General features: G+C 37.3%; 1 protein-coding gene across 7 annotated transcripts in view; it reads left to right on the forward strand.

Moving 5' to 3' along the window:
- Positions 1-13,817, forward strand: part of ltbp1 (latent transforming growth factor beta binding protein 1) — a 67,046-nt gene that overhangs the window by 43,283 nt on the left and 9,946 nt on the right. For 3 of the 7 annotated variants that reach the window (XM_043263146.1, XM_043263150.1, XM_043263153.1), the window contains 13 exons: positions 1,055-1,157; positions 1,527-1,613; positions 2,426-2,551; positions 3,243-3,368; positions 4,918-5,037; positions 5,163-5,285; positions 5,913-6,035; positions 6,137-6,262; positions 6,587-6,715; positions 7,123-7,245; positions 7,351-7,482; positions 8,094-8,222; positions 12,527-12,667. In XM_043263146.1, the coding sequence (XP_043119081.1) occupies positions 1,055-1,157; positions 1,527-1,613; positions 2,426-2,551; positions 3,243-3,368; positions 4,918-5,037; positions 5,163-5,285; positions 5,913-6,035; positions 6,137-6,262; positions 6,587-6,715; positions 7,123-7,245; positions 7,351-7,482; positions 8,094-8,222; positions 12,527-12,667 (1,588 nt within the window). The remainder of the gene's footprint in view (positions 1-1,054; positions 1,158-1,526; positions 1,614-2,425; positions 2,552-3,242; positions 3,369-4,917; positions 5,038-5,162; positions 5,286-5,912; positions 6,036-6,136; positions 6,263-6,586; positions 6,716-7,122; positions 7,246-7,350; positions 7,483-8,093; positions 8,223-12,526; positions 12,668-13,817) is intronic. The other 4 variants (XM_043263147.1, XM_043263148.1, XM_043263151.1 and 1 more) reach the window with 4 other exon arrangements.

Here is a 13,817-nt window from a genome sequence, read left to right on the forward strand (position 1 = left end):
AGTTTAAGATTTATGCTTTGGTTGTATAAAATGGTACAAACTTGTAACACTCAAGATCGGTCTAGACATGCAGTGTTTAGTGGGTCTGCAGCAAAATGTCTCTTTTGAGTTTATGAAGGATAGAGATTAAAAAAGAAATCTCTTGAATAATGTAATTAGTGAAGATCTTTGTATGTGATTAGCTATTTGAGACTCTTTAACAGCTCAGTTTAGGAAAGCCTGGCTTTTAAGTAAGATAAGGAGGCCTATTCAAGTGTTTCTGGTCTCTGTGTTGAACAAAATTAATTTGATTTCACCATTCAAAAGCATTTTTTTTAATGATTGGTTCCTCAGATTGTCATACTGGTGGAACCTTATGCAGCACTTTTAGGCACCCTTGAATGTACAAAGTGGAGCCCATTAAGTTCCTTCATGTTCCTCCGTAACATGAATTTTGAGGTATTTGAGGAACTTTTAAAAGTTTCCTAAATGTTTTTCGTCAGCATAGCATCGGAGGAACCACAATTTGTTCCACAATTATTTATTTTATTATGGTTTAACTGTCTTGTCCCTCAGCTAAATCAAAAGGGTATGCATATAGTACATGTGAGATTGTGTGTGTGTGTGTGTGTGTGAGAGAGAGAGAGAGAGAGAGAGAGAGAAGGCAGGGTTGGAGAGATTGCATCTTGCTTTCTTTTCACATACTTGAAAGGCTCTGTCCTAATTGCCACCTTTAGCCCTTGCGGTCTATTTCCACACGTTGTTGATGTAATTGTTCATAGGTTTTCAGATAGTATGCTACATCAGTGCCACCATGTCTCGGGGTCGTTCTTTTTCTGAAATCTAAAGTAATAAAGTATCGTGAACTTTGCAAGACCGCAAGTATGCATCAAATGTGCCATTTGGGACAGAGCCCAAAATTTTTACAGCTCCGCCCATTTTAACGCCCCATGCAGTCAGAACAACAGCAGACTGAATTGCTTATTACTTTGCTTTAGTTGCCAATTAATTTAATGTATCTCTTTGTGGATCAGTCGATTACTATGTGTGTCATTTGTTTCTTATCTGTTTGAAGGAGCTTTATACTCACATGAGTGTTGATAGGTCAGTAGTACAGCCCGAACAGGCCCAGCTGTCACCCGGGGTGTCTACAATGAGGATGGAGCCTGCCCTCCCAGGTCTCATATCCCCATAATATCCTCTTCACCTCTTTTACATTTACTGTTGACCCACTGGTTTATGCAAAGATTTCTGAAGTCTTTGTGACTGGATTGCTGTTTAAATTGGAATAAAGCAATTCATTTCAGATGTGTGTAAGTGGCCTAAACAAACGAATCCAGATGGCGACAACAATGGGTTGATCTGTTATCTGTGGTGGCAGATGTTGGACATATTTAGTTTAGTTTGTCATACTGAAAGAGATCCTGCAATCATAAAAAAAAAAAACTTGTCTATGTCATTTAGTAGGACTTCTTAGCAGACTTTTGAATGGGCTGAATCTCTTTTTCTTTTTCTTCCTATGTTTTCCCATTTCTGTCACTCTCCAGAGGTGGTGGAGAAGGTGTCACCACCCGCTCCTGTGGCACTTCCGCCATCCGTAGAAAGTCAGGACATCTCCCCAACACAGCTGGCAGGTGAGTCCATCCATGTAGTGTATGTTTGTGATATACAAAGGTACTGATGAATCTGTAGTTTTATTAATGTTATGACCATAGTTATGGCCATAAAAGTTAGAATCAGTCATTTAAATGCTAGAAACCACTTGTTTTCCTATGGGCATATTTTAAAGTCAAGTCTTTAAAGGACATTAAAGACCTTTAAAGACTTTTTTAATTTGCATATGTAATTCTTTTAAAGCATGTAACCAATACGAAATTAAAAACTGAACAGACTGCTCAAAGTAACTTAATTAGATCTTTTGTGCTCTTTCACCTCTTGCGGATTCTTTTTATTAACATTATTTTCATTATTAATCCAGGGAGTGGTAAGCAGAATGTTCCACTTTCATAGGTCAGTAAAGGCCGCAACAAGCAAGGGATTAATTAGAAAGTTGCAAAGATATTTTTTTTTTCGTTGTTGCCGAGCAGATACCCATCATAAACCCTAACATTTATTTTTTTCCATTTATGCATTTCTTAATTTTTTTACTTAACATCAAGACAACCAGGAGCTTTCCTGCATAACTGTTGGTGCAGGGTTAATAATCCGACTTATGCAATTCACATTCTTCAGATACATGTTCAGCAATTCTTTCCTTCCCTCAGAGAAAGAAAAATTCATACCAAAGCCAAAAAATGTTTCCAATAAGTGATGGAATGCATGACTTGTTTGTTGTTTCAAAATTCATGTAGCCTTTAATTTATTAGTTTTATTTAATGCATTGCCTTTGCTGTGAACTTGCAAAAAAATGACTGTGTTCTTTATTTTTATCTCTCTCTCTTCACAGAGATTGACGAGTGTCAAGTGAGACCTGATATCTGTGGTGCAGGAATCTGTTATAACACAGCTGACAGCTACAAGTGCATCTGTGATGACGGCTATAGAATAGACAGTGAGGGCACCACATGTGTAGGTGAGAGTTCAAAGGTTAAAGTACTGAAAGTACAGTTTCAAGAACTGGCTATCTAATTTATATTTAATACAGTGGTTCATTTGCATATGTAATTAATTTATAAATCCATGATACATCCATTGAACATAATCATTTATTGATTAAATAGGCATTGTTTGTGTGTCAAGGAACCTCTTAAATAGATCCAATGAAAGCCCACATTTAGTTCCAAACAAATTACTTTTCAAATTTCTGTCTTGTGTGAAACACAAAAAAGTATTTTGAAAATTTGTCTATACAATGAAAAGGTCAGTGGGGTCCAAAACAAAACAAAACAATAACAAGAATTGTTTTGGTTTTGAAAATAATAGCAGAATTTAATTTTTGGGTGAACTTTACATTTAAGAAAACATCACCTTAGTCACCATAATGTCAAACGATTTAAAACAGAACCAAACGTTGACTACAATGCTTGTTTCTATGTAGAAAGATATTTCTGAAACAATTTATGCACAATTTTACTAATTTTCACTTTATATTTAGGCACCGTTTTTAGTATGTGACTTGCTTTATAAGAAGTCTATTCCTCAAAATCCAAGTGGTGGCATCTCAGTCGGTTGCTTGCTGTGAAAATACTGGATTCAAATAGGAATTTCTCTTAAACTGCCTGCAAAGACAGATCTATCAATTACCTGATGATTATTTTTGACAGATGTTGACGAGTGTGCAGAGAGCCCAAGTTTGTGTGCTAATGGTCACTGTCAGAACACTCCAGGCGGATTCCTGTGTGCGTGCGAGCCTGGATTCATGCCTAACGAGAAGGGCACCAGCTGCTCCGGTAATTACGAGACTGTCCCATATAAACTCACCCGTGTACACAGAATGGAGTTCATAATTTTTGACTGGTACATAGATTTACCATTTAATTTCTTCAGCTTCTTCTTTTAAGAATTTTTTTTTTATTATTTATTTATTTTCTGGACAAGTTAGAAGAGCAGAAACATGTGCCATTTGGAAGTTTGAAGGTCTGTATTTTTCCTCGTGAGCCATTAGCAGTCCTCCTCTTCCACTTTCTTGGCCATTATTTTGATCCAGACAGATCAGCACTCATATGAAGTCTGCTTTTGGTCTTCGACCGCAGTGTGGTCGTCTAAATACAGGCACAGCTCTGTCTCTTTCTCAATTCCAAATACATCCTGTGTGTGTGTGTGTGTGTGTGTGTCATTAGCTGGTTTTCAGGGTTTGCAGACGAGGTAGAAACCACCTCCTTGTGACACACTTTGAGGTTTGTGGAGGAAGAAAAGTGGTATTATCGTACCCTCAACCGAGTCACCCAAATACCTCAGCACTGCTGCAGATGAGGAAATGTTCACGGTACTTGGAAAACACATCTTCTCCTCATATTAGGAAATCCAGAGTACAAGACATCCGGAAACTTCTGCCCAGAGTTACTCATTACATCCATTTAAACTGATATGGCCAACACATTGGTTTTTCTGGTTAACTGGTTTAACTGTTCCAGTAATATCCTCTTTAAGTTTCAGAGCAGTTGCACATTTAGGAATGCGTCCCACCTTTTTTCCGCAATCCGAAATTTTCGAAACTGCTACAGAATGGGGAGCGTCAGCTCTTTAATGCAGTTGTTTGTTTGTTGAATCCATATATATGAGACAGAAATTATTTTAATCTGGTAGATTGATTTTGCTCTTTTCTGATTTGGCATTTTCTTTACATCTACGTCTTCCACTTGTTCCCTTCATTGTGGTCATAATACTGCTAAATTATAGCTCCAGTGTTCTTTATAATTTTAGGGTTACTGAATTCAAGTTCTAGGTAGGTTGGAGATTTGTTATGGGAGTTTATACCTCAAAAAATGTGACCTTATAATTCAAAGAACATTGAAAAACATTGTTTTAAGCATTGAAAATATGTCCTCATAAATGCAGCCGTCTTCTTTAATGTAAAGCTCTTTAAAAATCTGTTGTCGTGGTGATTAGGTGATGTGTTTTCACACTCTAACTGCTTTAATGTACCACATCCATTCAGTGTAGAGATGAAGTATCTCTGGCAGCCGCTGGAAGCAGTAATAAAGGCGAATGGATGGTTGAGCATGTAGAAGGAAGAAGGCATGGTGCCGTAGTACATCACAGTTTCACAGTTAAGATGTTTTTCTTTGACTAACTTCATTAATAAAGGTGTAGCAGAGAGATTGAGAACAAAATGTGCTTTCCAGTCGATGGTTTCCTGTTCTCCTCACAGTAGTACAGCAATAACACCCATCCATAACAACAGACCCTCCTATCAAACCTTCACAGCTGGCACATGCAGACTTTCCACTCTATGGATGGGCATCATGAACTTGTGTATTTCTTCTTGTGTCTGTGTAGATATCGATGAATGTCTAGATTGGAGAGTGTGTCCGTCCGGTCTCTGCTATAACACTCTGGGCTCTTTCATGTGTTCTCCTTGTCCGGATGGGTTTGAAGGGAGAAATGGCCAATGTGTTGGTAAGAAGCCCTTTTTTCTTTGCTTTTATACATGTGATGAAATGTGTTTAACACGGCCTTTATAAATTTGAGCCACAGAAGTGTCTTTCATCGGATGTATTGTGTGCGTGACCTTCTCTGTGCAGATATAAATGAGTGTCGGGATGAAAAAGTATGTGCTCACGGTCAGTGCTTCAATCGGGAGGGCTATTTTGTTTGCATGTGTGATGAAGGATTCTCGCTTACTCCTGATGGCAAGGCCTGCATAGGTACTATCCGTCCACAGTTCAGCAGCTTTTAGTACTTAAGAATTTGTTTGTCTTTATCTTGTGAAGACAGATAATCCTATCAAAATTTTGTGATTTTCTCATGTCGTTTTGTTTTGTCTTGTTTGATGTATTTTGCGTTTTCTTTATTTGATTTGGTTTTGTTTGTTGCTTTTGTTTTGTTTTTGTGTTATATTTTGATTTATATTGTTTTTAGGATTAATTTTGTCTGCGTGTTGCACAGCCTTTTACAAAACAAGGCTTTAATGTGCGTTATGACAGTATTGTGAATTTTAGCATTGTGATTGTTATACAATCAGGTTAAACAAAACAGATAATATGCAACCGAATAAAACTGCAACTTTGTGTGTTTTCATCTTCTAGCAAATGGCAGATAAGCTTATCCAACTTTTAAGTGATTTTCTTCTTTTGTTTTGTTTGATGTATTTAGTTTTTGTTCTTTTTTGTAAGTGTGTTGTTTTATTTTGGTTTTCACTTTTTGGGGTTTTGTGTTGTATTTAGCTTTCTCTTGTTTTTATGATTAGTTTCATTTTGATTGTTATACAGTCAGGTTAAACAAAAACATAAATTCAAGTGAGCAAACTGCAACTCTGTGTGTTTGTGTCACAGACATTGATGAATGCCAGGATGACAGCGTGTGCATCCAAGGTCACTGTCAAAACACAGAGGGGTCATTTATCTGCAACTGTGAGCCCGGCTTTATATTATCATCCACGGGAGACCAATGTAACGGTACGAGTGTGCACGTGTGTGTGATATTTAATCGTGTATTCATGTTAAGTGCATCCTGGGTTGATTCTGTGTGCAATGTTGAAATATTCTGATGTTTACAGATGTGGATGAGTGTTTGGAGTTACCTCAGACCTGTGATGGTGTGGGGCAGTGCGTCAATATCTTGGGATCTTACCAGTGCAACTGCCCACATGGATATAGACAAGTTAATGGCACCAGCTGCCAAGGTTAGAATCCACATTATACAGAGGATGTGTTCTAGAGTATACTATCTTACAACTCTTTTGTACAGTATGTCCTATATATAAAATGCATTTTGCTATTTTTTGTGTGTTTTTAACACACCCGGATGAACAATTTGACACTGCTGATTGGTTTTATGAGATTTTAGCTAAGGATAGGAAACCAGCTGGCTAAACTTGCTAGGACTCTAGACTAGCTTGGCCATTCTAGGATATCATCCCAGCTAAGACCAGAAAACCAACTTAGACTGGTTTAAGCAACTTCTTGGAATACTGTTACTGATTTCACTGATTCCTTAATTCTTGTAGATGTTGATGAGTGTGAGGACGAGACACAGCTGTGCATCCCCAACGGCGAGTGTTTGAACACAGAGGGTTCGTTTCTGTGTGTTTGTGATGCCGGCTTTGTGTCCACCAGGGATCCACCAGCCTGTGAGGGTATGTACACACGTATTCTCTCATTGATGCATCCTGCTGTGGTTTGTCCTGATTCTCAGCGGCACTGTGCTGATATTTATCTGATGTTTAGGCAAAATTAATCTGTTGTTTTGTTGAAAAGCCCCAGTGTTTGGCAGCACAAGAGAGAGTGAGAGAAAGAAAGGGATTGTGTGTCTAATGGGTTTCACATATGAGCCAATGTTATTTTTCCTCTGGTGGGATGTGTGTATGTGCTCCCGGGGCCCAGTGAGGTGCCAGAGTTGTTTTAAATGCCCAGTCTAGCAGTCAAATGGGGAGAAGGAAGCATTTGAGCTGAATGTCTAGACAAAGCAAAATATATTACATTAAATTACCTGCTCGTGTGTGTGTGTGTGTGTGTGTGTGTGTGTGTGTGTGGGCTTTTTCAGATGTAGATGAATGTGTGGATGGCAGCAGATGTTTAAATGGTACCTGTTCAAACGTAGAGGGCTCATATCTCTGCCATTGTGAAGCAGGCTATCGCCTGGAGCCAACCAATCAGACATGCCAGGGTAAAACCTAAGATCCAAAACAATTTGCTTTTTGTATCATCCTGCACCCAGAAGCTCTTTGTTGGTTTACTAGTGTGCTGATTGGTTGGTTGTGCTGTCTGTCAGATATTGATGAGTGTGCTGACTTTGGGAAGTCTATTTGTGGGGTTTGGGAATGTCTGAACACACCTGGCTCTTACCGATGTGAGGTGCCCTGCCCACCTGGCCATTCCCGAGGCGAACTTGGCGTCTGCATCGGTGAGCGCCCTTGGGCATCAGCTTCAGCTGTGATGTAACCACCTTAGCTGCTCACATTGTTGTACTGCATCATCCATATTCTGGTTGTGATCAGAGCTGTTTGTCTCTTGTGGCTTAATCATTTGCTAATTAACACTGCAGACTGCAATTATGTTTCCGATCAGACAAACCCATACTCAATCCATCTCCATTCAAGTATTGCTTTTGTTCATATAAACTACTGTTTGACAAGTTAGGGGTCAGAAAGGAGTTAATACTTTTAATCAGAAATAATGCATTTAATTACTCAGTAAAGTCAAGGATTTCTATATCAAATAAATGCAGTTCTGTTTAACTTTCTATTCAGTATATTCAAATATAAAACAGATATTTTAATTTGTAGTAATATTTCACAGTATTACTGTTTTATAATAATACAAAAATGTAGCCTTGGTGAGCGTAAGAGACTTTTTCCAAGAACTTTAAAACAATCTTACTTATCCCAAACTTATGAACAGTAGTGTTCTGTTGTGTTCTTCCTCTCATCCATTCAACTCTGCCCAGACCAGAACACAAAGAACTCTAACTTTCTCAAGCTTTCTGTCTTATTGTCTCTCCCTCTCTTGTTCTAGATGTGGATGAGTGTTCTCTGAATGAGAATACCTGTGGAAGTCATGGTGTGTGTCAGAATACAATAGGCTCCTTCAGCTGCCAGTGCGACCCGGGATTCACAGACTCTCAGGATGGGCAGGGGTGTGTGGGTACGTTTTATTTCTGTTATTTTCATTCCATAGTTTAAAAATAGACTCAAAATGGACACCATTCAATGAATTATCACTATTAGAAGGCTTACTTCAACTTGACAGCTAAAGTGTTATCATAGCATACTGTTAAAGGGACTTATTTACTCACCTTCATGTAGTTTGAAACCTGCATGACTTTCTTTTTTCCAACCACAAATAGAAATTGTACATTTCCACAAACTTTTGGCAGTCAATCCTGTTGCAGTATGTGTGCAATCTGAATGACAAGTAAGAGTTGCAGAAGAATGAATGATTTACAGCCAAACATGTTGCGTAATAATGTGGTTTATTCCTTACAGAATGTGTGACTTTTTTAAAGACTTTTATTTGTCATTTTTGGTGATTTGATCAACAATGAAGAATAAAACGGATACATCATATTAAACATATTTGGAAAATGCATAAACCATTGGTACATTGGTACACTTTTAGCGAGACATGAAATATGTACCAACAAGTACATAACACTAGAGGTAATAAAACTCCAAGACCTTTTATTCCTTTTCACACAAATTTAGAATTTTGATTAATAAAGCATCATTTTGGCACAATTACTTGAAGAATATCATGTTATGACTAATATGCTGAGATATTTGAAAACTGACCCTTTTGATTGTGAGCATCACACTTATCATGCTTCACATATATAGGTTTTCGGATGGTAGGTTCATTCAGTTGGTAGGTTGATTCAGATCAATGGAGTATGGAGACGTACATGAGAAGTGAGGAGTTTGACAAAATAGTTAAAATCCATGTAAAAGGAAGCATTACACTATTGGGTAAGTTTAGGGTTGCATTTGGTGTAGGGCATATTTCCAGCACAACTTTTAGCAACAATCCACAGATATTTCAATTCTGAACCATCTCAATACATAACTCAAGCAACTAAAAACACAGCAATACATGCCTGTAAAAATGTACTGCTTCAAACTGACGAAATGTGCAGTAAGGCGCATAAAAACGGTGTTGCACAAAAAGTGCTTAATGAGACCAGGTTAAAAAAAACTGCAGTGTTACAATTCTTTAGGTATAAAGATGTTTTGGACTGGGAAAAAACCATTTAGTTCTCTAATCTCTCTTGTCCACTTGGAGACAAGAATTTAACTGGTAGAATATGGTATGGTCTGTTTGTAAAACTCTTGTCCTGACAGACATTTGAAGTCTCAGCACTCTCTGAGATTTTTTGCCACTTCCTCTCAGACAACATAAAAAAGATGGCAGACGCTTTGCTAAAGCCGTGATTGATGTGAGTGTTTAGTTTCTTCCAGTCTGAGGGTGGACGGCACAGACCCCGGTAATGTTTAAAACACAGCGACCGGGGTGAAACACATCAGTGGCCCCCACATACACACATAGACACATTAATACACTGACACAGAGTCAAGTCCTATTAAAGTGATGGAGCCACATGTATTTATGTGGCCTGGTGTTTAGAGGTCTGGAGTTGGTGGCTGTTTTAAAATAACAGTGTTCTTGTGCAGCCCACCTTCTGAAAAGAGAGTAAGAGCAGAGATGGAGGAATATGTGAATTATGTGAAGAAGGATGGGTGGTATGTGCAAAATAAATTTATATATATATATATATATATATATATATATATATATATATATATATATACATACTGTATATATACTTTACTGTTGAAAATATTTTTGATTTTTGCTGCTTATTATTTTACTATTTTAAGTTTTGTTATTTGTATTTGTAGTTAATAAAAAAATGTTACCATTATTAAACGGTAAAAGTAAAAATCATGACAATTGTCTATACTATTACTTTTGCTCAAATTAATAAATTGTTCCTGAATTAAATAAAAAATTACCATGATATTAAATTATTAGATGTATACCTCTATATACAGTGTAGGCCTATTTGTCTTCTGGTTTGTTCTGTTTGTGATTAGTTTGAGGAGGGAATTTTTCATACATACACTGGCATACAAACACACACTCGCTCTTAAAAACACACACTCTCTTCAGTCTCTGAACAGAGGTTGTTTGTCTTGCCGGCTTATGTAACTGGCCACAAACAGCCTCCATCGTTTCTGGTTTCCCACGGCAATAACACACACTAATACACACAAACGCTAATACACACAGGACATGCATTCCTCTTTTCCTCCCACTTCTCTCTCTTCTCTTTCTACCCTTATCCAATCGTCCATCTCCCGCCTCAGTTTCCTCTCTTACCACATCCCTTACTCTTTCTCTTCCTCTCCTATCCCTTTGTCCTCCAATTACCTAGAAAGACAGAGATCTCAGGCCTAATGAAATGCTACGCAACAAGATTCCAGCAACAAGAATGTTTCTTTTCATATTGAAAGCAAAACACTTGCACTATTCTGAATCAGTTTTTCGGTTTCAATTGTTGCATATATATATATATATATATATATATATATATATATATATATATATATATATATATATATATATATAAACAATAGCTCCTTTATAAACTTAACAGAGTGAGTTTATGTTTCCCCCAAACACATCCTCCTATAGATAAATTTGCGTACCACCTATGAATAGATGTTGAAATTTGGTTAACTATGGTTAACTGTTTTTTTTTTTAAGAAATTTAAAGAAAACCTATCCCCTGGGGAAGCTAACATTATAGCACTATTAGCTACAGGAGTGCAAGATTCAAATATGATGATTCAAACCTTAAGAACATGTGCAAGAGCCATTATTTAAATAATAAAGTCTAATTTCTTGTTGTGATGATTTATATTAAGCAATGCAGCACTCTTTTTTAGAAAGTAGAAAAGGATCCCATCAAACCATATTCTAATCTGGAGTGCACAGAAAAAATTGCTTGTGTGCGTATATATATATATATATATATATATATATATATATATATATATATATATATATATATATATATATATCAGTACTTATGAGGCCGTATCAGTCTTTTACATTGCTCATCTGGCACTGACGTCCATTTCCAACTTTTTATCATTCCCTAGTGGTGCAGCACCCACGCTTCTGCTGACTCCAGACGACCGTTTAACACTTCCAGGCTCATTGACGATCTGGCCCACCATCACTGAGCGGGTCTGGAGTGTGTACGTGTGTGCGTCTGGCAGGATGGCTCCATTAGAGCATGTAGACTCTATTGCACATAAAGGCTCTCCACACAAGTTGATTTATTGCATCCTTTTGTATGTGGTGCTCTGAGATGATTGATAAAACCAAGAGAATGAGAGTCACAGATGTGTGAAGCATTGAGAAGAAAAGAGAGAGAACAGAGTAGAAAGGAGGAGAGAGCCTTGTTGCAGGAAGTAGACACTTGCATTATAGTGCTACTTTGGTCGTCATAAATTTAAGCTGTCAGAGACAGTCGGCAGAAAAATGGGGCTGTTTTATTTACTGAAGTCAGTTGTGCACATTGTTTGTCATTGCTTTATGAGGTTCCCAAAAGCCACCGTTTTGATAAGGAAAATTAATGAAAAGGCTCTGAGCCGATCAGGACAAAGCTATAGAAATGATAAACTATGACTAGGTAATGACCAGTGTTTCACAAGCTTTTGAGTTCACATAAGTTTGTGGTTGTAGAACGTCTAGTCAGAAATCTAGTGAAGCCGTGTCTTCTGCACTTTTTATTATTACAAGCAATTTGTGTACTTTCAGAATTATTGAATATGGTACTTGTAGTCCCTACAACTTGTGTGCTATATAAAAAACCAAAAAAGTAAAAAACATATTGTAATACCTTTTAGCAAGCAACAGATCAAACGTTTTTCACTGATCTTCCACTCCAGTGAGCTGTTATCTGAAGAACCACACGTGACCAGATTGAGTGAGTCAGTTCAACTAAAGAAAAGTGAATGATTCATCTTTTCAACTGATAATCATTTTAATGAACCTGGTGAACTATTCCTTTTAAACTAGAAGCTTTTTAATGGTATTTAGCAATATTGAACTGTGCCGACACTACTGGATGTGAACTGAAATGACATCATGTTTTCTACAGGGCTGCTTTACAGCTAAACTAAACAAAAAATGATAAACTGAATCAACACTAAACTCTGTTAAACAATGACACTTTCTTTAGAGTTGCTTTACATCAGAATCATCTCTGCATCAATGAATAATTATTCTCCCATTTATCCCTGTTAAATTGCTTTGAAACAATCTGTATCGCATAATGCACTATAAATAAAGGTGACTTAACTTTACTTGACCTCGTAGAACAGCAAATGATCTAGATTGCATCTTCGGTTCAGTGATAAAACACATTTTCTTGCCTGTAGATGTGAACGAGTGTGAGAAGCTCGGTGACGTGTGCGGTGAGGCCACCTGTGAGAATCAAGAAGGCACCTTCCTGTGTTTGTGTCCTGACGAGATGCAAGAATTCGATCCGATGTCGGCCAAATGCTTCTCTACACCTCCAGGTAAAGCTGTAGCCTACTGTAATCGACACTACAATGTGATCGACCAATTCATTATCCTGCAGAAATCCCACAAACAGTGACCTAACCCAAACCTACAAGACCAACAAGTTGCCACAGATTGCCTTTTATCTGGAAAGATGACCCCTGTCCTCCTTCTATGAAACGTCTCATCTTCACTGTATACCTGAATGATTCTGAAGCTCTTCACGTTTTAATCTCAGCCATGGAGATCCTCTAGTGCAACAGGACATTAACTTCGTATCATCAGGGTCCAGCTACGAGTAGAACAGAAGGAGGCAAGGCGTGATGAATGGGGGTTGTAAACGATCTGGCAGGAGAGAAATGAGATTCAGTCTGAGGATTACAGAGGGACCAAAGCACCATGGGGCCCAAAGTGCGTAGGAGTCGAAAAAGAAGCTCCCACGCAAAGATAAAAAAGACTAGTATATGGAGAGACAAGAAGAACCATCAGAATGAGATAACCGCTTTTGAAAGTCTTGACAACTCTTAAAGATTTCCTGATTGGGATTATGATATTTTATTTAATTATTTGGTTTCAGTAGTCCACTGTAGACATTCTACTATCTGTAATATAGATGACATACTTATTATTATTTTAATTAGTAGAATGTGTGTTCGAGGACCATCAAAAAAAAAGTTTTTGCAGATATTAAGCAGGCAGTCTAGCAATGGATGCTAGTTGACATCATTTCAAAGTTACAGTTAGTCTAAAGTGAGCTATCAAAATAAACGGTGACCTATTGCTTTTACACTTTTAATAGTGACCAATTCTTATTATTAACTAGTTGCTTATTAGCATGCCTATTATTAATATTGGCTATTGAATGTAATATAATATTGTAATATATTAGTATTTGTAAAGCACCTATTCTGCACGACCATATTCTACATCCCTAATTCTTTGTAATATTCTTCTGCTTGTTGATAGCATGACTTTAAAATCAAGTTTGATCCTGTTTTCACTATGAATAATTCTGTCTGCTCTTAGCATTTATTTGCTTATGGCTAATGCTGTTACAGCAGCATATTTACTAAATGAACTATCCCAATCAGGAAGTAATAATAAAATACAATCAACAATTAACACCAACTGCAATTAATGCAAATTTTCCAATTCAGAGACTTGCAG

This window comes from Puntigrus tetrazona, chromosome 17 (assembly GCF_018831695.1).
Source record: "Puntigrus tetrazona isolate hp1 chromosome 17, ASM1883169v1, whole genome shotgun sequence".
Taxonomy (NCBI): Eukaryota; Metazoa; Chordata; class Actinopteri; order Cypriniformes; family Cyprinidae; genus Puntigrus; species Puntigrus tetrazona.